Source organism: Loxodonta africana, chromosome 25 (genome assembly GCF_030014295.1).
Source record: "Loxodonta africana isolate mLoxAfr1 chromosome 25, mLoxAfr1.hap2, whole genome shotgun sequence".
NCBI lineage: Eukaryota > Metazoa > Chordata > Mammalia > Proboscidea > Elephantidae > Loxodonta > Loxodonta africana.
Window position 1 is genome coordinate 34547757 of NC_087366.1, and position 22934 is coordinate 34570690.

At 40.1% G+C, this 22934-nt stretch overlaps 1 protein-coding gene across 1 annotated transcript in view; it reads right to left on the bottom strand.

The window, feature by feature from the left end:
- Positions 1–22934, bottom strand: part of PCNX2 (pecanex 2) — a 360142-nt gene that overhangs the window by 281453 nt on the left and 55755 nt on the right. Inside the window, exons 9-10 of the mRNA XM_064276483.1 lie at positions 13827–13962; positions 2516–2661 (exon numbers count right to left, since the gene is read on the bottom strand). Coding sequence (XP_064132553.1) covers positions 2516–2661; positions 13827–13962 — 282 coding nt within the window. The remainder of the gene's footprint in view (positions 1–2515; positions 2662–13826; positions 13963–22934) is intronic.

Below are 22934 nucleotides of genomic sequence, written 5' to 3' on the forward strand. Positions count from 1 at the left end.
TAACATGTCCAATGTATGTGAGATGAAGTCTCACCATCCTCACTTTTAAGAAGCATTCTGGCTGTACATCTTCCGAGACAGATGTGTTCATTCTTCTGGCAGTCCATGGTATATTCACTATTCCTAGCCAATACCATAATTCAAATGCATCAATTTTTCTTTGGTCTTCCTTATTCTTTGTGCAGCTTTCACATGCATATGAGATGATTGAAAATACCATGGCTTAGATCAGGAACCTTACTAGTCCTTGAAGTGACATCTTTGCTTTTCAACACTTTAAAGAAGTCTTTTGCAGCAGATTTGACCAAAGCAATTCTTCAAACATATGAGAACCTAGCTCTCATAATTAGGAAGATGAGCTAATGAGGTATCCCATAATACAGCTCTATTGTAATATGGAGCCGACATTGGAACGGGGACTTCTAAACTTGGGAATCTGTAATTTTATAAACCTCCCTGACAATTTTGATCAACAGCCCTATTTGGGGATTATGCAGTCCTTGCAATGTTCCCAAACTGCTAGGTTTTTCTAGGTCAGTGTTTCGGGCTTCTCTTCTTCCTTCCTTGCTGTCATCTGTGGGTTCATGAAGGGCTTTTTCCCTCTGTAATTGACTGTCCTGGAAAACCAGATCACTAAGCTTGATAACAGAAGTCCCTGAGTGGTGCAAATGGTTAAGTACTCAACTACTAACTGAAAGGTTGGCAGTTTGAACTCACCTAGAGCTGCCTTAGAAGAAAGGCGTGGTATTGTGCTTTGGTGAGGTCACAGCCTTGAAAATCCTAGGGAGCAGTTCTACTCTGACACACATGGGGCTGCCATAAGTCAGAGTTTAGGCTCCAACTAAAGGGCTATTTCTCCTGCGAATTAAGGGCCTAAATTTTAGCTCCCAGATTTGACAAGATCTATCTGCTTTGGCTACCCTGATTTTATTTTATTTTATTCTTCTTTTTGAGTTCTGGATCACATTTCAGGAAATAATAATAACAGCAACTAATATTTAAAGAATTACTTTTATGTGCTCAATTGGTTTAATCCTCATAACCACCCTACAGGAGAGATTGTCCCTAATTAACAGATAGGAAACTGAGGCACAAAGAGGCTTCTGAGCCATCTTAAGCTCACAGCACCAGTTGAAAGCAGGGACTGGATTTGAACCCAAAGGTCTGACCTCCCAGACGAGAGATCAATGGCTAAGGGAGGCTGTGCTGCCTCTAACGTCCTCCCTGAACACAAATTTGTAACAAATTGATTAAAACTATAAACTTTAAAAAAACTGCAATAACCTTCTTGGTCATTCTTGTCTACACTTAATTGGATTTTCAGTTAAGCTTTGTCACTGAATGGATTGTAACATAAGAAATTTAGAAAACTACAGAAATATTTGATTTTAATATAAGAGATCAATGTAAGCTACTCCAGCTTCCAATAATTCTTTTTTAACAGGGAAAAAATATTAATATTTCCCCAAAAATGCCCCTACTAACAGAATATATTATCTGGGATTACGAGTTAAGTGTTAAATGTTTGTCTTAAGTGTGTGCCCCTGGGGCAACATAGCATTGTTAGAAGGATATTATAACTCCATTTCCTGACTTGTGGGTCCTGAAATTTACTGTTGTAATTTTGCACGACTATCGTTTTTAGTATGTGATCGCACCATTTAAGGCATTACTGTAACAAGTAGTCACTGAGGGACCAGCGGCAGCAAGCAGGCACCAGTCTTTTCACTGTCCCACTGGCTGGCATTTAACTGCAAGCAGTCAGCATCTGTTGATGACAGCGTGAGTAACAGCATCTTGGATTTTAAAACCAAGACTCCAGTCAGAATTACACAGTCCTCGAAGATCATAATATTGTCCTTTGCACAGCTTCAGGTAGGGGACGATAGAAATGGGAAGTCCCAGACTAGCCACACCGCTATCACGCCTTATAAAACTTTAACCCCCCTCCCACCCAGCAGCCACATCTCCATCCCCACAACATTTCATCTTGAGAAAGGATGATAAGTGGAGGTAAGAAAGAGTAAAAGGGTTTAAAGGTTTTCTTTAACATTCCAAACCAGTGCACATCAGGCAGGAGTGAAAAGTCAGAATTCACACTGTCCAGGGAACAGCTAGGAATCACCTCACTTCATCTTCCCCCCTCTGCCCAAGCTGACACCCAGTCTGCTCAGGCCCTTGGCTCCATTATGGGAGTCTCAAGCTTTCCTACAAAAATATCTTACCCATGCAGTAAGCTGAGAGTAGGCCAAAGCATAATATTGTCCCAAAAGCTAACCTTAAATCTAAATCATGTTGCTTAATTCTCGTACCACCCATTTTAATTACTAAAGTGCTGTGTTTTTAAGTTTTCAGGATCTTACTGATTTGGGTTTGCAGCACAAGACAGCCACACTTGGTGAGCCTTCTGAGGAACCTCAGCAAGTGGTAATAATCTTTTTACAAATATGCACGTGTGTGTTACCATGCCCCCACTGTGTCTTTCAGTTGTACGTTTGCATGCTCAGTGGCTTACCGATCCAGTAATGCCAACAAGGTGAGTCGATCATACCAGACTTTAATCCACTTGCCAGGAAAAATGATTAACTTGTAAAACTGCTCTCGGTTAAATTTTCCTTGTGTCGAAGAGCATGACGAGTCTTCCAGGTCCTGACTCCGATGCTTTTAGATACCAAAAGAAACAACAGCGAAAGGGTTCACATTGACATGTCATTGTCGTAAGTACACATCATAATTCAAAAATACACAATGCAGATGTTCAAATTCAGAAATGTAAACCAACATATTTCATAAAATATGTATACTCTGAGAAAAGAAAGAGGATTTTTAAAAAGGTATTTTTCCCCAACACATTTCAAATCCTTTACAATGTACCATTAAAATCATGCCCCTCATCTCAAGATACTACTTTTAATTAGGACCAAGAAACTGCCTGACACATAATTCTTAAGAATTCAACAAAAGATCTTAACGACTTAATTTTTTGGAAAGTATATTTTTAATGTAACGTTGACAGAAATATTCAAAGTTCATTAAGACTAAAAAAAATTTCATCGACAATATCTAGGTCAGTGGGGAGGGCTGCTATAAGAAAACTGATGTATTTATAGAAAAAAAATCTAAACCATTAAAACAGAAACATGGGGAATATTAACCCTAGATTAAAGACGTTTTAAGTCCAAATTCATCTCTAATCCAATGGAGAATAATTCGGTCTTCAAATGAAAAAATCTATTTCCATTGATTCACTTAACAAATGTTTGATGAGTGACTCCTCAGCTTGGTACAAGGTTGCTAATAGCAATACAACAAAAAATATGGATGACTCAGTCCCCGGCATCATAAAGCCTTGAGAAAATAGCCCTGAGATAACGTAAAATTCACAGACTCTAACCAGACGCTCGATTTACAGTAGAGCCAAGGACTGCGTACACTAAAGGAGCTAAATGTTACGTCTGACCAGCTGAGGTGACACAGACCAGGATGAGCAAATCCACGGGGATCTGCAAGAGCACAAACACCAAACACCAAGGGCAGAAAGGGGGAAAGAAAACTTACCAGGGGAAAAATTAAAGTCTACCCCTCTGACATCGTATGCCCGTATTTAATACGCAAGGGGTTAATACAAACTATTATGACGGCATTCCCAGAGACTAGGCTTGCAAGGAATTTATCAGTCACTGAGGAATAAAAACTACAGATTACCCTCTTTAAATATATTTATTTCATATTAACTTCTGTTAAGGCGTTTTTCAAAAATGTGCTACTTTTCTTCCTTGAGCTCTTAAATAGTCTCTAAAAAAAAAAAAATTCGTGCATCTAAACGCTTCCTCGCTGAGTCAGCTTCACATCACATCAGTGTTCACACAGCAGCAATTGGCAAAGGCACAGGACTCTGAGGTGCCTACAGGTATTATTCTCTACAGTGAGTGCTAATAGGCATTTTTTTTTAATATATTTTTATTAAATATTGAGTGGACACAAATGCATTTTTTTTAATGTGTGTAAAGTGTCAAGAAAAACAATTCAATGAAACCCATTTAAGACAAAGAACATTACCACTAGCTTTGAAGTTCCCTACAGGCCGTTGCCCTTTTCCTCTTCCCTTCAGAGATAACCACTGTCCTAAAATTTTTATCATTTCCTTCCTTTTCTTCTTTATTTTATATGCTTTTACCCTGGTGGTACAGTGGTTAAGAGTCACATCTGCTAACCGAAAGGTCAGCAGTTCAAATCCACCAGGTGCTCCTTAGAAACTCTATGGGGCAGTTCTACTCTGTCCTATAGGGTCACTACGAGTCAGGGTCAACTCGATGGCAACAGGTTTGGTTTGTTTTTTTTTAATCCACAAATCCTAAATTGTTTAGTTTTATATATTTTTGAACTTTATAGATATGAAATCACAATGTACATCCTTTTGCAACCTTTTTTTCCCCCTACTCAATGTTCTTTTCCTCAGACCAATCCATGTCTTGTTTTGTAGAGGTAACTTCATCATTTTTTGCTGCTATATAATATTCCATTATATAGATATACTATGATTTACTTATCTATTTTACTATTGCTTATTGTTGAACATTTATATTTTTTCAATTATTTTGCTATTATGCTGCCATGAACATTCTTGGACATGTCTCCTGGTGCATATGTACAAGAATTTCTCTAAAAATACACCTTTATCATTGCCATCAAGTCGATTCTGACTCCTAGTGACCCTCTAGGACTGTTCCACATGGTTTGCAAGGAGCACCTGGTGGATTTGAACCACCAACCTTTTGGTTAGCAGCCGTAAGTCTTAACCACTACGCCACCAGGGTTTCTGAACATACACCTAGGACTGGGATTTCTAGGAATGCAAATGTTCAACTTTACTCGGAAAAAATTGTTTGAGTTTTCTAGAAAATGTACAAATTTACCAGAACTGAAATTGCTGGGTATGGAAATGTTCAATTTGCCAGATAACAACAAATTGTTTTCTAAAGTGATTCTATCAGCTTGCACTTGCACCAACAGCATGTAAATGCTGCATTGCTCCACATTCTCACCAACATGTGATAGTGTCAGGCCACTTCTTAATTTTGGGTAATTTGGTAAAAGTATAAAACATTATTTCATTTTGATTCTAATTTGCATTTCCTTGACTATTTATGAGGCTGAGCATCTTTTTTCATTTTTTTTTTCTTCATGAAATCATTTGCCTACTTATTTGGTTGCTTGTCTTTCATTAGTTTGTGTGTGTGCATGTGTGTGTATACATGTGTATTTAGACATATGTATATGTATGTATACATGTATATGTGCATGTGTATACACATATGCATACACACATTTTTTCCCAATTTGCGGCTTGTCTCTTCACTTCTTCTGTGGTGTTACTGACAAACAGAAATTCTTAATTTAAATGAAATAGAATTTATCCATCTTTTTCTATAATATGCAAAGGTTTTGTACTTTTATGCCTTGTTTAAAAATTCCTTTGTACGCCAAGGTTGTAAAGGCATTTGATTACATCATCTTTCTTAAGGTTGTATAGTTTTGCCTTTCGCATCTAAGTTGTTAACCTACAAGGAATTTTTTTTTCACATGATGTGAGATTGAGTCCATCTTCTTCCCCATAAAGAAAACTTAACCCAGTTCCACTTATTCAGCCGTCATTCTTTCCTCACTAGCTTACCAGCCCAGCATTGACTATAACTGTGGATAATCTGAGCCTTTACATTTTCGTTATTTTTGCTACCCTATTCCTTCTTTCACCTCCTTCTGGAACTCTAATGAGGAGCATGTTAGCCCCCCTCACTCTGCCCCCATGCCTCCTAACCTTCCTTTCATACTTTCAGCTCTTTGTCTCTCTGCACCACATCTAAATAATCTCTTCAGACTGAACTTCCAATTCACCAAATATCTATTTTCATGCACCAAATTTCCTGCTAAATCTTTGAGACTTTATTTTCATTATTACTTTTTTAGTTTCTAGAAGTCCTACTTGATGTTTTTTCCGATCTGCTCAGTCATTATGTGGTCTTTTGCATCTTATTTATATTTTCAATCCTTTGTTTTATCTCTTTACACATCTGAAGTATATTTAACCAAACATGATTTTAGGTAGACTCGAATTTGCTTAGGCTGACAAACATAAGAAAGAGGAGATCAAAAAGAAGAAAGGCAAAGGAAAGAGACGGGATGAGAATGGCGTAGAACTACAGCTGGGGTACGGTGATGTGTTGTAAAAGTATCACATGTTTCTCTTTGGTTTATAAAGCAGAAGGGTACCCATGGACAGACTACATAACTTGTTTTTCTAATTCAGTGAAAGTCACTGGTGTCAAGATTCCTGGCATCAGGAGAGCAGCAGACCTGCTTTATTGGAAGACTACTGCGAAAGTCTGTGAAAAAGGAGATTTTTACCATCTCTCTGCTCTCAGATGCTAACGCATTGGTTCAGCTTACGGAACACGGAGTTTTACAGAACACAAAATATTAATGCGAAAGTCATTTCAAGGGCAAATTGATCCACTGAAAGCAAAATACAGGACTTATGGCCGGATCATTACAGGAAAGTTGAGATTGTAAGTGCTGCCTGTGTCTGGAATTCTATTCAAACATAAAAAGAGTTTAGTGGAAACTGGCCTGCTGTCATGTCAGCAGAAACATCTTCTTTTAATGATGATGAATTTTTGGTTCATAGTAAACCATCTCCCCCAAAAGGGACCCCTTTCCTTTATGTTCCATGGACAGAGTGCAAGTAAGAAATATGAGCACCAGGCAGCCAATGGTCTGCTGTACTTGTGATGGGGGAATTCGTATGTGATGAATAAACAGATCAAAGGTAAGCCACAGTGAAGATGACAACATTCTTCTGAATAGTAAAAATACACTTGGGAGATAGAATCCTCCTTAAATTAAGGTTTAAGATTAGGCTCTTAGCTGTCAGGGGAGGTCAGTACTCAAAAAAAAAAAAAAAAAAAAATCACATGAAGACTATATCTACATCTTTTGTAAAACCTACTAAAGATCTTGGCATGCTGTGCTGTTTCTTGCTGCTTAAATAAAAATTCATGTTTGAAAAAAATCTTTCCAGAAATGTGTGCGAAGAAAAAAATGATTCAATTTCCTTGATGGGAATATAAGGTTCAGAGAATTTCATTTTTTGCTTTAGACACCAAGGAAACTCTGAGCTAAATATTTTGGTGAATTACAGCAATGATTCTTAGCCTGCTTTCTGGTACAAAATTCAGATTTTTCTCATCATCTTAATAACATTCATTTATTCATTCATTCAGCAAACTTTATCATACAGATTTTAAAATGCTAAGAATTCAAAATCTAACGGGACAGAATTCCTACCTTAAAGGGGTTTAGAAATTTCTGGGGACTAGACAAGCAAACTAGCAATGATAATACAGTGATACACACACACATATGCAAGTACAAACACATCTATGTTGAGAGAAAGGGACAGAGAAGTGAGCCACAGAAGTGTGTGGAATTAATGTCCCTGGAGAGAATACAGAGTAAAGGGTTCTGGGGAGCATCAACAATTAAGGCACTGGTAGGGGTGAGGACCCACAATGGAGAGTGAGAAGGAATTTCCTATCTCTGACTTTAGTATTTAATTGTGAGTAGCCTAAATGCTGAAAAAGTGGATGCATGAACAAACTGACAAAAAGGCTGTTCTGTCCGTGATTCATTCATTAAGCCTTGCCAAAGAACAGCCACGTTACATTGCCCACTAAGTCAGGCCTTCAGACCTGCAAGTTTTATCTACCGTTATGAGAAGGACATCAGGAAACGTGGGCGAGGAGGGCTTAAGAACACAGGATGATTGCATTTTCTCACACTCCCATATTGATCTGTATTTACAACATAGCATGCGAGGTTCATTCAATGAACCTGAATTATCTAGAATAACAAATTGTGAGCCGTATATTCTGTTTAAGAAGGCAGAGAAGTGTATTTCAGAAATATTTATTTCAAAGTATTTTTGGTGAAATAAAAAAAAAAAAAAAAACTAAGAATGTGAAGGACAATTTCCCCTGAAGCTACTTGGAAAATTCTACTGTCTAAAATAATGTCACCTTCAAGCGTTCCAGATGACTAAAAGAATTCTGATGACACTAATAATTGCTACTAATTATTAAATGCACAAATATGTCATATATTATCTGTATTCCTCAAAACTACTCTTCCAAGTAGATATTATTTTCCCCATTAAAAATATGAGAAACAGAGGCCCTGTATCTCACTCAAGGGAGCCCAGGCGAAGCCACACATTGGGCAGCGCTCATTGGTCAAGTGAAGGCCACCTTCAAAGCAATTAGCTTTCAAAAGACAACACATACGAGCTCAATTTAAAAGGACAAATTAAAAACACAAAACTAAAAAGGAAAACATCAGATGATGGACACTGGAAAAAATAATTAGGATGGGGAATAATGGATCACAAACAATATGTTCTTTAAAATAATTTTAAAGTCAGATTTATGACTTTGAGAATGAGCTGTACCTAACAAAAGCTAAAATAGATATGAGAGCCTATCACGTGGAGGAGAGTAAAAGACCAGCTCTACAGAATCTCCTCAAAGATGGAAGAGGCACAAAGCTGGAGCAGGTATACCGTGCATAGTATGGCATAAGGAGACAGTACCATACCTCCTTTTTGAGGGGTCTTGAAAATTGTTAAAAGTTCTCGGCATGGCCAGTGTGGTTTTTACCTGAAAAGTCAGCAGGAAGAGAGAAGGGGTAAAAGAGTGAAGAAAATGCAGTATAAAAAATAGTGCTTTGGAGCACCATGCGCTACTCCTAAAAGCTACCAAGCCCAGTGCTGGAGAGGTGGAGGTGGGCAGTGACTCTGCTAGGTGTCGGAAGTGGGCTCATGAGAAATCACAGCAGTGGCTGCTGAGGAGGCAAGCAACTGGAGGAGATCCCAACAGCGACCAAAGGACAAAGAGAAAGGAACACTGGGTCAGGGCTCACCAATACACCAAGTACCAGGACCTGACCTCTAAGACATGCTGTAAAAGTCATGTGGCAGCATCTGTGAAAGAGCCTAGCACAGTGCCTTGCTCACAACTAGTGTTCAATCTAAGTTACTGGAGAGCTAGTTGAATCTAGACATGTTCAACTCTTCGAAGGATAAAAAGTAAAAAGATACACATAGGGTATTACTATAATAGAGGCTTTTGTTAGCAGCCAGAATGTATAACAAATCATGTAGGCTATAAACGTATTTTTAAAAAAATAAACTTCTGAACATGATAAATGATACTCATTTTTCTTTTTTTAAGCCTAGCTATACTTTCAAATAAATGAATACATATAATGACCAATACATATGTTAATGTATTACAACTGAGGATACATCTTTTCATCTATATAATTGCTATTTCATTTGGTTCATGTGCTAGTAAATGTCAATATTTTTATGGACAGGGACTATTTAATAAAATATGTATAGCGCCATATGCAAATCAGAGTTCCAGGAATATGTTTTTTCCTTTTAAAAATGGAAAAAAAAAGCAATTCATGAACACATCCTTGTGACGAAAAATGTAAATGACAGGGAAATATGTAGGGTAAAAAGTGCTAGCTCCTCTTCTCATTAATTCTTTAATGATAGTAAATTGTGACATAAACCCTCCCTTTACATTAGCCTAGAATGACAATCTGCCAAGTGCAGAACCATGCCAATCTTTCCAGTTGTCCCCAGTTCAGATTAGTTTGGGACCAATGAATTGCTTGGCTATCCCTATTATTGTTAATAATAATAATAATAATAATAATACTGCCACTACCATGCACTTACACAGAGATTTAGAGTTCGCAAAGTACTTTCACATGTAAGTTTTTAAGGTGAGACAAGCTGGATGAATTTGCACCCTGAACCAGGTAAAGGCAAATGGAAGCAGAGAATGGTGTCTCCCACGGATCCAGTGCTGCTTTTGAACTGACTGGGCCTGCCTCTCAACCAGCAGTGTGAGCAAGTAGACATTTTAAGGTGGTTACTTAAGTACTTGCCCAAGTAACATAATGGGACTACGGAAGATTTTAAAAGCCATGGTAATGAGTCTGCAGAATATGCCCAGTGAGGCTGAAAGCACATGATGGATAAACTGAGTACAGAGAACTACCGGTTTATAACATGGATACGAAGACCCTGAAAGCCCACTGAGCTCAGGGGACAGATGTCATCAATTCTCCATTGGCCCCCAAGCTTTGTCTTTCCCTTTGTGCTCTGCAGCTGTGATGACAAAAAAGAACCTCCTCCATTCATTTGCCTAATATAAAAAGAAGGTAACCAACCTCTGCCAGGGGCTCCCCTTACAGGGCCCTTTCCTTCCATGCACACACATTTTATTTGTGCCAAGGAAGAACTTCAGACAAGTCACTTCACTGGCCTTGGCCCACCTCGTGGGCATGTTCCCATTGGACATCCATGCTGCACTCGAGCAGCTATGAAGAAGAGAGGGAGCGAGGATGGGGAGGAGAAGTAATTAAATAGTTTTGTCTTCAGAGCCCTATTTCCTGCTTACTTCTACTAGGCTTATCCCCCCCAAAAAAAACCTCCTCATGTTGTTGTCCCTACACTTTCAGTCTCCAGAAACATGGGACAGACCACTACCAGGCCCTTGCCCAGGCTGTTTCTCTGCCTCAATGGCCTAACCTCCTTTGATCTGGCTACTTTAATCCATCCTTCACACTTCAGGAAGCCTCGTTCATCCTGGATTCTGGGCAGGGCATCTTCTATACCCCACAGCTTCAGTGCCTACTCTGATTGTAGCCTCAGTCACAGATAGCTGAATGTGTTGACCAGTCGTTAAACTTCTTGAAGGCAGGGACTGAGTCTTATCACCACTGTATACCCAACCTCTAGCACAAGGCTGAAGGCACAGTAAGCCTTCACTAAACATTTGATGAATAACGAGCAGGAAACCAACTTTTATGGCCAAAACCTAATTTAATTACCTGGTGATAACAATTAAACTTGGGAAAGTAAATAGTAGAGCTAAGAAATTTTTCAGATATAAGATGTTTATAATTATTACCCAGTATCTAAAAAAAAAAAAAAAAATTTTTTTTTTTTTAATCTAAATATTAGACTGGATAGCAATGTTCATTTCTTCACCTCTAAACCTATATAGGGAGTTACAGGACAGCACAAATGGTTAAACACTCGACTACTCGCCAGAAGGTTGGAGGTTCGAACACACCCAGAGGAGACTTGGAATACAGGCTTGGTAATCTGCTTCTGAAAGGTCACAGGCCTAAAAACCCTATGGAGCAGTTCTACTCTGCACACACGGGGTCACCATGAGTTGGAATTGCCTGGGGGACAACTAAAAACAACAACAAAACTACATAGTATAAAACTTTAAAAAAAAAATTTTTTTAATTTTACTTAAAATTAAGAAAGTTAAAAACATGGAAGCTGGTTAATGAATTTGTTTAAGTGATTAACAACAAAACACTACGCATGAACTTAGCCTTTTATACAATCATTTACCTAGGCTTGCCACTAGTTTTTTTTGCCACTAGTTAGCTGCCGTGGAGTCGGCACCAGACACATGGTGACCCCATGCACAATGGAACAAGACACTGCCCAGTCCTGCACCATCCCCATGGTTGGTTGTGGATCAGATCGCTGTGATCCATAGGGTTTTCCTGGCTGATTTTCAGACACAGATCACCAGGCCGTTCTTCCTAGTCAGTCTTAGTCTGGAAGCTCCACTGAAACCTGTTCAGCATCATAGCAACACACAACCTTCCACTGACAGACGGGTGGTGGCTGTCCAAGTGGTGCACCGACCAGGAATCAGACAGGTTGCCACTCACAGAACTGTAAATGTAAAATAAGGAGTAGCACGATTTATCCTTGCAGTCTTTACTTGTTTTTTATTTTCTGCTCAAAGATATGTTCGAGATATTAAATCTCTGATTTTGAATCTCTGAAGTTCCTAGCTTCCCTGTGGCTCCCCTACTCATAGAATCAATGACATTCACGTCCCTCCAAGCTACCTCAATATGTTTATAGCCTTCCCCTTCTTGGGGGTTCAACACTGATGTGCTAGGGAGGAAGGATGGCAGAGACCTGGCGCTTCTCCAGGCCCATGTCAGGGAAAAAGACAAGCTTCTCAGAGAAAACTCTCATTTGGCAGGCCCCCACACGTGCTCCAGCCACTGCAGCTGGGGCTGGTGGGGTTGGTGGCCCGGCACAGCTCACAGAATGGGCAAGGGCACTGTGGTGTAGAGAACATAGCAGAGGCCTGGGCTCGAGGGAGGACAAGGAGGTTCAGAAAAGGCTGGTGAATCCAGAGATGCGGGTGGAGGAGAATAGGTGTCAGAATGTAGGGTCCTCAGAGCTGGGGACAAAAGACAGGTCTCTGGCCATCAGGGGCAGAGCTTGGCACCACACCCAAACCATGCAGGACATCCACCCTCTGCAGGCACCAGCCAGCTGCCACATGACCAGGCTGAACCAAGGCATGTGGAGCAGTTCTGGCTACCAGAGGCACCCCTCCCACCTCCACATCCACCTATGAGTTTAGGAAGAAGCCCCTGCATGCAGAGCCTTGAGAAGGAGGAGGGAAGTGAGATACTGTTAAAGTGAAGACACAGTCCTAATAGGATCTAACTGTTGAATTAATTATTGTTCCCGTAGAAACTCCTTCAAGCCTAAAAGGGCTGAGTTACTCTTCCTCTGCACTTGTAAGGCCTCCTCACCTGCCGCATCAGCAGGAATCCAGCACCCTGTCATCAGTTAGGAGATCACTACATTTTTAGCACATCTGAGTAGTAGCGTATACATTTCAACCCATTATAATACTGGAGTAATTTGGGTTAAGGAATCATAAAAACAAATATGAAACTACATTATTTTTGCAAAGGTGAAGTTCTCTAGAGGGAATTCAAACATAGCCACAAGTTAAGGTAAACACACCAATAAAGAAATTCCACCCTAAAGTGGTGTTATTCCAGCTACCTTCCTCAGTCTCCACCAACTGAAACCTGCCTTTCTTTAAGCTCTAGTCCTTCTTCTAAGGAGCCTTTCCCATTCCCTTTCTCCAAAATGACCAGGACAGACTAATTGCACAGTCTGGTATTTGTCTGACCTCCCGAATCACCTTTTGCTTTAATCTTTTGCTCTGCCTGCCACAGAGTCAGGTCTCATTTAAGGCTTGAAAAGTAAGTGAACAGACATCAGTATCTCTCAGTAAAATAATGGAAGACTTCAGATTTTAGACCCCTTGATGATAATGTCATTTGCCCCAGAATAAAGTCTCTCTCCAAGCCAAATATTTATCTTCAAGAATCTTTGAATGCTTACTATATAAAACCAAAAAAAAAACCAAACCCAGTGCCGTCGGGTCGATTCCGACTCATAGCGACCCTGTAGGACAGAGTAGAACTGCCCCATAGAGTTTCCAAGGAGCACCTGGCGGATTCAAACTGCCGACCCTTTGGTTAGCAGCTGTAGTGCTTAACCACTACGCCACCAGCGTTTCCTGCTTACTATATAAGGCCATAATAAAAAAAAATCCAGATATTTTCCTAGCCCATGAGGAGGGATCTGTGCAAGTGGGTTGTTGTGAAATTTGTACATGGCAACCACGGATCAATGTGAATGAATTTTCAATGTGTTTGTAAGCACAATTAAGACAGTGGCAATCCAGTTAGTATCAACTGAAGAGTACCTATTATCTAAACGGCCTCTTTTCCCGTTCATTCAGTAGATCACCATGCAGTGATATATCCACAACCGCAATGACTCAGGGCCAGACTGATGAGCTCTGTCAGGTAAAACACCCACAAACAGCAACTCTGGAACGTACCCGTGGGGTTTCTGACTGGGTCCTCCGAGCCACCATTAGTAACAGCTGTTGTTGGAGGGCACTGACTGCAGGGTCCCCAGAAGAGGGATCTTGGCTCTCAGAGGTTGTGGTGCTGGAGGAGCTGCTCTGTACCTCTCTGCAGAATGGCAAAACGAAAGCTTTGGTTAGCTGGAAATCCTGGAAACCATCATTATACACAAGCACAACTGCCCCATGGAGGCAGTGGATGAGCCTTCACAACTCTACATAAGCAGCTGAGAGCTAAAAATTACGCATATGAGGTTGCCTCCAGCCAGAAGGGCCATCATTTTGCACATATTCAAATTACTCCGGCTTTCCAGGGTTGTAACGTGCCATGGGGTAGATAGGTAGATGTGTGGTGTTCTAGAGGGGACATCCATAATCTTCTACATAGTTAATGGGTGGGGAGGTGGTAGCACCAGGCTCTAGCCTTATTTTGGGTGACAACAATAAATAGTAGCTTGATAATTCCCAAGACTCAATTAGGAAAAAAAAAAAAAGTGATTATCTAATACACCTGTTACCTTGTCCTCCAGCCCCCAATGCTCTCTCCCATCTCCTCCCTACAACACACATACCCCAAAGCAAGGAAGTACGTATTAGATAAAAGAAATAACCCATGAAATTGAAAAAGAGGATATGACTATAGGTGAGATCTATACCTAAATAGTTTTATTGTCTTTAATCATGTGTACATTGACAGGATTTAAATTACTCAAGTCTTTTTAAAAAATCTTAGTGCTGGCATTTTTCCTTTGCCTCAGAAATCAAGAACTAAGACAAATTTCTCCATCCGATTTTCTAGCAGGGTGTCTCTACCTTTTAGGAGACAATTGTCTGCCTAACCAACACTCATTGCTAACAGAATTCTTGCCAATATAGCTCCGATTTTATTCAATCATCCAAGACTGTGTGCCTCAGAAGACAAGCTGGGTGGCTCCCCAACCTCAGGGGTAAATCTTGGTCATTCTAAGGCAATCATGATAACTCCACTCCCCTGGTCAGCACTTGACTTTAGAATGGGATGGTAACACTACTCTAGGATGCACAGCAAAGGAAGGTGGCTGGGGGTAAGCAGGGCTCGTAGGAAGGTGGTTCTTGTTCTTAGAGGGTAATAAGAGACCTTCTTTCTCTTGACTTTTCAATGAAATACGAGTAAGAGATACTTGGAGCTGCAGCAGGCACCTTGCCAGCCTGAGGGGACAGATCTGAGGACAAATACCAAGACCCCAGGGAACGCAGAGTTACATGTGGAAAGAAAATGGTTTCTCAATGACTTGATTGAGCCTCCGAATTAACTAACTCTGGACTGATCATGGGAACTCTGGTAGCATAGTGGCTAAGAGCTACCGCTGCTAACCAAAAGGTCAGCAGTTCAAATCCACCAGGTGCTCTTTGGAAACTCCAGGGGGCAGTTCTGTCCTATAGGGTTGCTATGGGTCAGAATTGACTCAACAGCAGTGGGTTTGTTTTTTTTTTTTTTTTTTGATTAGACCGATCATATCTTTGAACTTTTTGTTTTCTGAGATAAGACGTCGCCTTCTTGTTTAACCCATTTTGAATTGGGTCTTATGTTACTTGCAGCCTAAATCATTCCTAATACAGACTCCTCAAAAATGCAGACACTACAATAAGTTAATCACCTTCTGATTTCTACTCTACACATTTCATTATAAAGTTCCTGCCCGGTTTTCGGATCTTTTGCTTTCCTAACTCCCTACGACTCAATTCATAAACATGCAGTGCTTATTCTGTATGAACAGAGTTTAAAATACTTCTACTACACACATACACACATGCACATAAACTTCTCTACATTTTTTAATACAGCTTATAATTTATGATTTCTCAGTTATAGTATCCAATAAAGGCTCCTTTTTTAAAAACCATTTAGGAAACATACGATAACACTAAAAACAAACAAACAAACCCATTGCCATCGAGCCGATTTTGACCAGGTTGAGTAAGTACCTGGAGGGAGTCTGAAAACTTAAAAATCCTCTCTCCCATTACTTGGATGATTGTTCCTTAAACACAATCCTCGGTGGTGCAAACGCTTAATGTGCTCTCCTGCTAATGGAAAGGGTAAAGTTTGAGTCCACCCAGAGGCACCTTGGAAGAAAGGCCTGGTGACCTACTTCCAAAATATCAGCCATTGAAAATCCAGTTCTGCTCTGACACCCACGAGGTTACCAGGAGTTTGGATCTACTCAATGACAACTGTTGAAAATCCAGTTCTGCTCTGACACACACGGGGTTACCAGGAGTATGGATCTACTCAATGACAACTGTTGAAAATCCAGTTCTGCTCTGATACACACGAGGTTACCAGGAGTATGGATCTACTCAATGACAACTGTTGAAAATCCAGTTCTGCTCTGACACACACGGGGTTACCAGGGGTTTGGATCTACTCAATGACAACTGTTGAAAATCCAGTTCTGCTCTGACACACACGGGGTTACCAGGAGTATGGATCTACTCAATGACAACTGTTGGGTTTTCTTTTTTTTTTAACCTGTCCCTAACAAATAAAAAGATCAGTTAGATTTGTAAAAACACGTTCATTCAAATTTTTCTGTTTCATACAGTAGCCACTGAGTACTGTACTCCTATCATCTTATAGTTATGTACAATAAGACTGAAAGTGCCTTACAAATTCAGAGAAATCTAAAACTCAGCACATCCAGAACGTCACTAAAAGCAAAAGATCAATCTGACTACATTGTATGTAGGTAATGATTACAAGCAAGCAGGAGATGGATAAGAAATATATGCGTATGTGCCAAAACCTAGACGGTGTACAGCACCCTCTACTGACAACTGAAAGAATCTAGGGATTGACTACCGCATAGGGGGTAACCGTTATTTCACAGCAGCCCTCATCCTGTTGATGCTTCCTGCAAGGAAATAAGAATCACAACGATCGGCTTAACTTTTGCATATTACTTAGCATGTTTGGGACCCCTTGTGGTGAAGTGGTAAAGACAATCCACCTGCTGCTCCTTGGAAACCCTATGAGGCAGTTCTACTCTGTCCTACAGGGCCACTATGAGTCCGAACTGACTGAACGGCAACGGTTTTTTTGTTTTGTTTTTTGGCATGTTTGTGACTGAAAAATAATAATAATAACGAACATTATTTTCTTGCATAAGCCATTTAAAAATCCTGTTTAAAAATCTAGGCTTCTCCAAGCCCCCCCCCCTCCAAAATCTTTTGGATGAGTTTCAGAACTAGGTTTGAATTGGAGCCTTAGTGGTGCAGTGGTTAAGAGCTATGGCTGCTAACCAAAAGGTTGGCAGTTCAAATCCACCAGCCACTCCTTGGAAACACTATGGGGCAGTTCTACTCTGTCCTATAGGGTTGCTAGGAGTTGAACTGACTCCAGGGTAAGGGTAATGGGGTTTTAAAGTTTGAATTATTGTTCTGTTACTTACCATCTGTGACTATATCTGTGAGCATGTTGTTTTCCTACCTAAAATCCTCATCTATAAAATAGGGATGGTATCTCCCTTATGGTTGCTGTTGTGAGAATTAAATAAGACTGTGGGCTTATCATATATCAGGCCCTTAGTAAATGGTCCTTTTTACCTCCTTCTATCAATGCAGGACTTGGCTTTGCTTATTCTCACATTAAATAGGAACATGACTTCTCTGCTTTCACACAAATAATATATTGATTCCAGTTGTCCCTATTAGCAAGAATTGGAGACTGTCTTACCCTCAACTCATACCCTGTCATTGTTATTTTTGGGTGCCATCAAGTCAATTCCAACTCAAAGCAACCCTATAGGAGAGAGTAGAACTGGCCCATAGCAGTTCAAAGGCTGTCAACTTTATAGGAGCAGATCAGCTAATCTTTTCTTTCACGGAGCAGCAGGTGGGTTTCAACCTCCCGGTTAGCAGCCAAGCACTTAACTATAGGGTCACAAGGGCTCCTAACTCACACCTAATCTTCTTTATTTTATAACGACAGAATCAAACAGCATATTAAATTCCCTTGTAATTAACTACTTTTGCAAGAGTTGACTATACAAGGCATGACGATATTAAGAAAGATTATCTTCTGAGACTTACACTTGATACATCCTTGAATGCTGTATCAGAAAGCCTGTATTCTTGTGTGTTTATAGGCTTCCTTTTTGGTCAAAAGGAGACAATCACATGCTTACAGTGAGCACTGCTTACTTAGATTCATGATCTTACTTAGATGTGGCTGTCGGGGGTCCTGATTTTGTAGCTACCATCCATGGGGACCAGCCTACACACTCAAGCTAACAAAGGCTATGATGTCCACAAAACCGTGGACAGGAGTCTTCCTACCAATCCTTGGATAATTTTTAAATCCATCTTCTTTTATTTGTACCTCTTCTCAGATTATCTGCTACCAATTCTCCCTTTTGTTACTATAGACTGTGAGCTGCATAAACATCCAGAATGTCTATGTTTTACTAATGTAAGGCCAGAGATTTTCCTCCTTATTAATAAATTTAATGTGAAAGTGCTAAGTGTCAAGAGGCATTTACCTTCTCTAAAATAGCAATGGAAATGGACACATCCCAAGCCTAGAGTGACTATATTCTGAACTGTAATATAACAATACACAGCACATCTGGTCTTGACTATCCTGCTGTGGTTAACCTAGCTACTTTAGCACAGACGAGTTTATTTAAACTAGATTGAGCTCAGAGCAATAGCAGACATAGTGATTAATGGTGAAAATTATAAAAAGAGCTGCTGCTAGAAGGCAATAGAGATGGAACTGGGGATAGAATGTAGGCTGGGCCAGAGTGGTACCTTCTGTACACAAAGAGTCGGGTCTAGAATTGACAGTGAGCGGTGGCGGGTAGGAGGGGACAGGTACTCCCACGTTTTTTTTTTTAAGCTTGTAGGGGTAATAAACAATCTAAATGCATGTGTTCCTACTACGTTTTCCCATTGATGTGAGAGAAAATTCCTTGAAATTCATCTTCCCCAGGTAACAAAAATCATAGCCTGTCAGCCTCACAGAGAGAGCTTCTCTTTTTTTGCCAAATTCCTGGATTTTAGGCTTACTCAGGGGAACAGGGACAAGCAGTGCCACACAGAGGGGCAGCCTAGACATGAAAATCATAGCAACACATTTAATATGTTGGACATTTACATAAAGGCAGTGCTGTTTTGAAACGATATCCTGTTACTTAGAATTTTAAAGAGGATTCCTGTTTGAAAGTCTGCAAACAACTTTGATATGAAGCATAGTGTGTCTGCGTGTCTGAGAGAAAGCAGCAGAGTTGGGGGGGGTGCAGGCAAGGCTTCCAGTGTGGGACTTGACTGCCACCATGTGGCACAGGGGCTGTGGCCATCCAAAAGGAGCTGCAGTGTATAGCAGGGCCTCCTCCCACGAATCCAGAGAAGGTGCCTCAGGGAGCAGAATTCTTCTTATACCTGACCTAGGAAAACTTCTATCCTTACGACTCTGTGTCTGAGTTAAAATTCATTCTCTTTCTCTGATTGGTCTAAGAAAACGAAATAAGGACTACAGTGGAAGGAACACGTAGTAAATATTGGAAAAAGGCAGGGAGGGGAAGGCGCGGAAATTTGGACAAGAAAAACACTTCAAAAGCAGACCATCAAGTTAGCATCTGCTTCTCACACCTCTACATGATAAATGGCAACAAGACCTCCTGAATATTTTTAAATTTCAAGCGTAAACACACAACTTTCCATTATGCAAGCTGAATAGTGCAGCTATACACATACCCTCAAACATTTGTAATTAAAGTTAAAATTTTCAACCAGTCCTTGACTGTGACGTAGAACTAGGCACATTCATTACTAGGAAAATTCACATTTTATTCTACAGTTGAAGATTTAATTAACTAGTTCAATGCCCCATATTCCTGCCCAACTATTACAAACCAAACCCAAACCAAACCAAACCCATTGCCAATTCATAAGGACCCTACAGAACAGAGTAGAACTGCCCCATGGAGTTTCCAAGGAGTGGCTGAGTGGATTTGAACTGCTGGCCTTTTGGTTTGTAGCCAAGCTCTTAACCACAGCGCCACCAGGGCTCCTATTGCAAACCAGGGGCTGGAGAGGCCTATTTCTTCTGATTAATGTAAAACACAAAGTCTAAGCAAGATGATTATTTCTTGCAGCTTATCGCCTGCTTAATTTCTTTGGAACCATGTATAGAATTAAGCATTGTGGCTTTTGAGGACTTTCCTAGTGTTGATTCCAATAAGTAAGAGAGGCTTTACTGACATACAGGTCAGAGATGCTGACAACGCCAGCCACAAGTAAGGATTCTGAGGAGGTAATGAAGATGAAACACAGAGGTTCAACCTATCTTTGGAGTGTAGTACAGAATGGGTCTAGAGATTTAGGCAGCTTTCAAAAATATGCCTACTGTAGAATCAAAATATAATCTGTTCAATATGCACTGCAATGATTAAAAACTCAAAAGCTGAAAATAAGCGAATCCAGATAAATAAATACATTATTACCACAACTACTCTATTCTTCAATAAAAACTGGTTGAAGTACCATTTGGGGCACAAAAGTCCCCAATAAAAATCCTATAAACTAATTGCTCCAGAAGGGGTCTTCCATTCAGGATGATTACTTTGTCTACTTTATAAATAGCAGGTCCTCAAAATAAATGTAAATACCTACATCTTTCCATCAGATTTCACTGGGGACCCAATTATATGTATTTGGTATGCATTTCCATCAGATGGCTTATGAGACTGGAAAAGTCGGATTAATATTGAAGCATGGTTATATATCTTACAGGATATGCTGATTGGAAGAATTTACAGACAAAAGAAATGCAAATCTTTGCTGAACAAAAACTACCAAGGTTTAATTGCAAGACCTCCAGAGGAATAACAAGAATCCATCCTGCAATGAAAGATTTGGACACAAAACACACTGAATAGCAACTTTCTGGGCAAATTAACCCCCTTTACCCCAGAGCTACTGAATCAATCCTGTGTTCTGGATAATGAAACACTGAAGTGAATTTATCTGTTGAAAGTTTTTCCAAGCAGCAATTTTAAGTCCTGCAATTCAAGCCATAGTTCCCTCAACCTAGTTTCTGGGGAAAACACAACTATATTATATAATGTTATTAAAGGTACCTAAAAAAAAAAAAAATTTTTTTTTTTTTATAGTCATAGACAACTATGGTCCAGCCGGAAAGTGCTGCTTATATTGCCTTGGCAGTCAACAAGAAGTATATAGGTTCCCACAATGACAGTGGGGCCAAGGAGGGAAATTAGTTTCCTCTCCCGGTTTCCTCCACGAGTCCCCAAAGAGATATGGAAGTTACATTACAAACAATTCCCTATTCATACTTGGGAGAAAGGGATATGAAACTGTCACATGGCAACAAGTTTAACAATGACAAGGAGGAATGCCTTTCTTACCAATAATAAGAATCAGTATTTAATGGCTTAGTTGGAGGCAATCCCAGTCACTGAAATTGTCTTACAGGGAACAGCCTGCTTTTCCAATGTCTTCCATGGTGAATGGCTTAGCAACAACCCCGACTAGGATGCCTTCCCAGTACAAAATCAAAGTTCATGTTTACTATAGGCGAACTCAAAACTTAATGGCATTAAAAGTCAGGAACATAATATTAAAGTACCAAGGACTCTAAAGTTCCTACAGGTGCCATGATGTTGGAACGCAACAGTTCATAAGGAGAGTACAAAGTACATCACCTTAAAATCACGTAAAGTGACTCATAAAAGTGCTAGAGGAAAGGCTTCCACCCGACCAAAAGTCAGAACCTTTTGCTGTTTAAAGTCAAAGTGAAACTTAGCCATTTTCTGACTGCTCTGTCCAGAGAAAATAACAGATAATATTTACTGAGAGTCCTGGTGGCACAGTGGTTAAGTGCTATGACTGTTAACCAGAAGGTCAGCAGTTCGAATCCACCAGCTGCTCCTTGCAAACCCTATGGGGCAGTTCCACTCTGTCCTATAGGGTCGCCATGAGTCGGAATCAACTGGACAACAACAGGTTTGGTTTCGTTTAGAACATTTACCGAGTATTCTCTATTGCAGGTTCTGTTCTAAGCCCAGTATATGCTATCAAATTTATGTTTTTAAGGCAACCCTGTGAATTAATTACTAGTATTACCCTCATCTGTGAATAAGAAAACTATTGCTTAAGTTGCTTAAGCAAATTGTTCAAGGTCAAGCAAAAAGTAAATGAAATATTAGTGCTGTAATTTGAACCCAGGTCAGTCTGAGACTAAAAGTTGTTTATGCAGTGAGGTACTAAACCTCTGATTTCAAGGAAATATGGCCCCCAGTGTCAGACTTTCCATCACACTTGTCTTTCATACGGATATAGAGGATTATTTCCTTGCGAATGAATGGAACACAGGCTAGATAATTTGATTTGAGTCTCCACCCCGTATTTCTATTTGGAGTGGATTAAGGAGAGTCATTTTGCAGGAATTTTTCCCTCAGTTTTCTCGCTTATAGAGAAAGACTACATTTTGTGTTCAAATGTGTTGACAAGGCAAACTGCTAGAACTTCTCTTCCCTCCAGCCATCACAAGGCTGGTGTTATGTTTGTAATCCCACATTAATCAGGTTGTCTTTCTCTGCAAATAGGCCCAGTCATTCCTGCTGCCAACAGAACCAAGTCCTAAACTCCTAACCAGCCCTTCATGGCCCCCATAACTGACTCTTCTCTTCCTCTTCCACTTCTCACCTGCTGTTCCTAAATGCTCACGGTCCAGACCTCCAATGAGGCTATCTTTGTCACTTCCAAGTATTCAATTTGACTCAATTAAAAATTTATTGCATACCTGATATACAGGGCTAAATGAGGGCTATTGAGTCAGACTAGTCATAAAGCTCCTGGGTGGTGCAGTTAGTGTGTTTGGCTGCTAACCAAATGACTAGTGGTTTGAGTCCACCCATATAGTGCTATCAAGTATAATAGTCCACCCATAGGCACCTTGAAAGGAAGGCCTGGTAATGTACTTCCAAAAAACCAGTCATTGAAAACCCTATTGAGCATAGTTCTACTCTGATATACATGGGGTTCGCGTGAGTCAGAATTGACCCAACAGCAACTGGT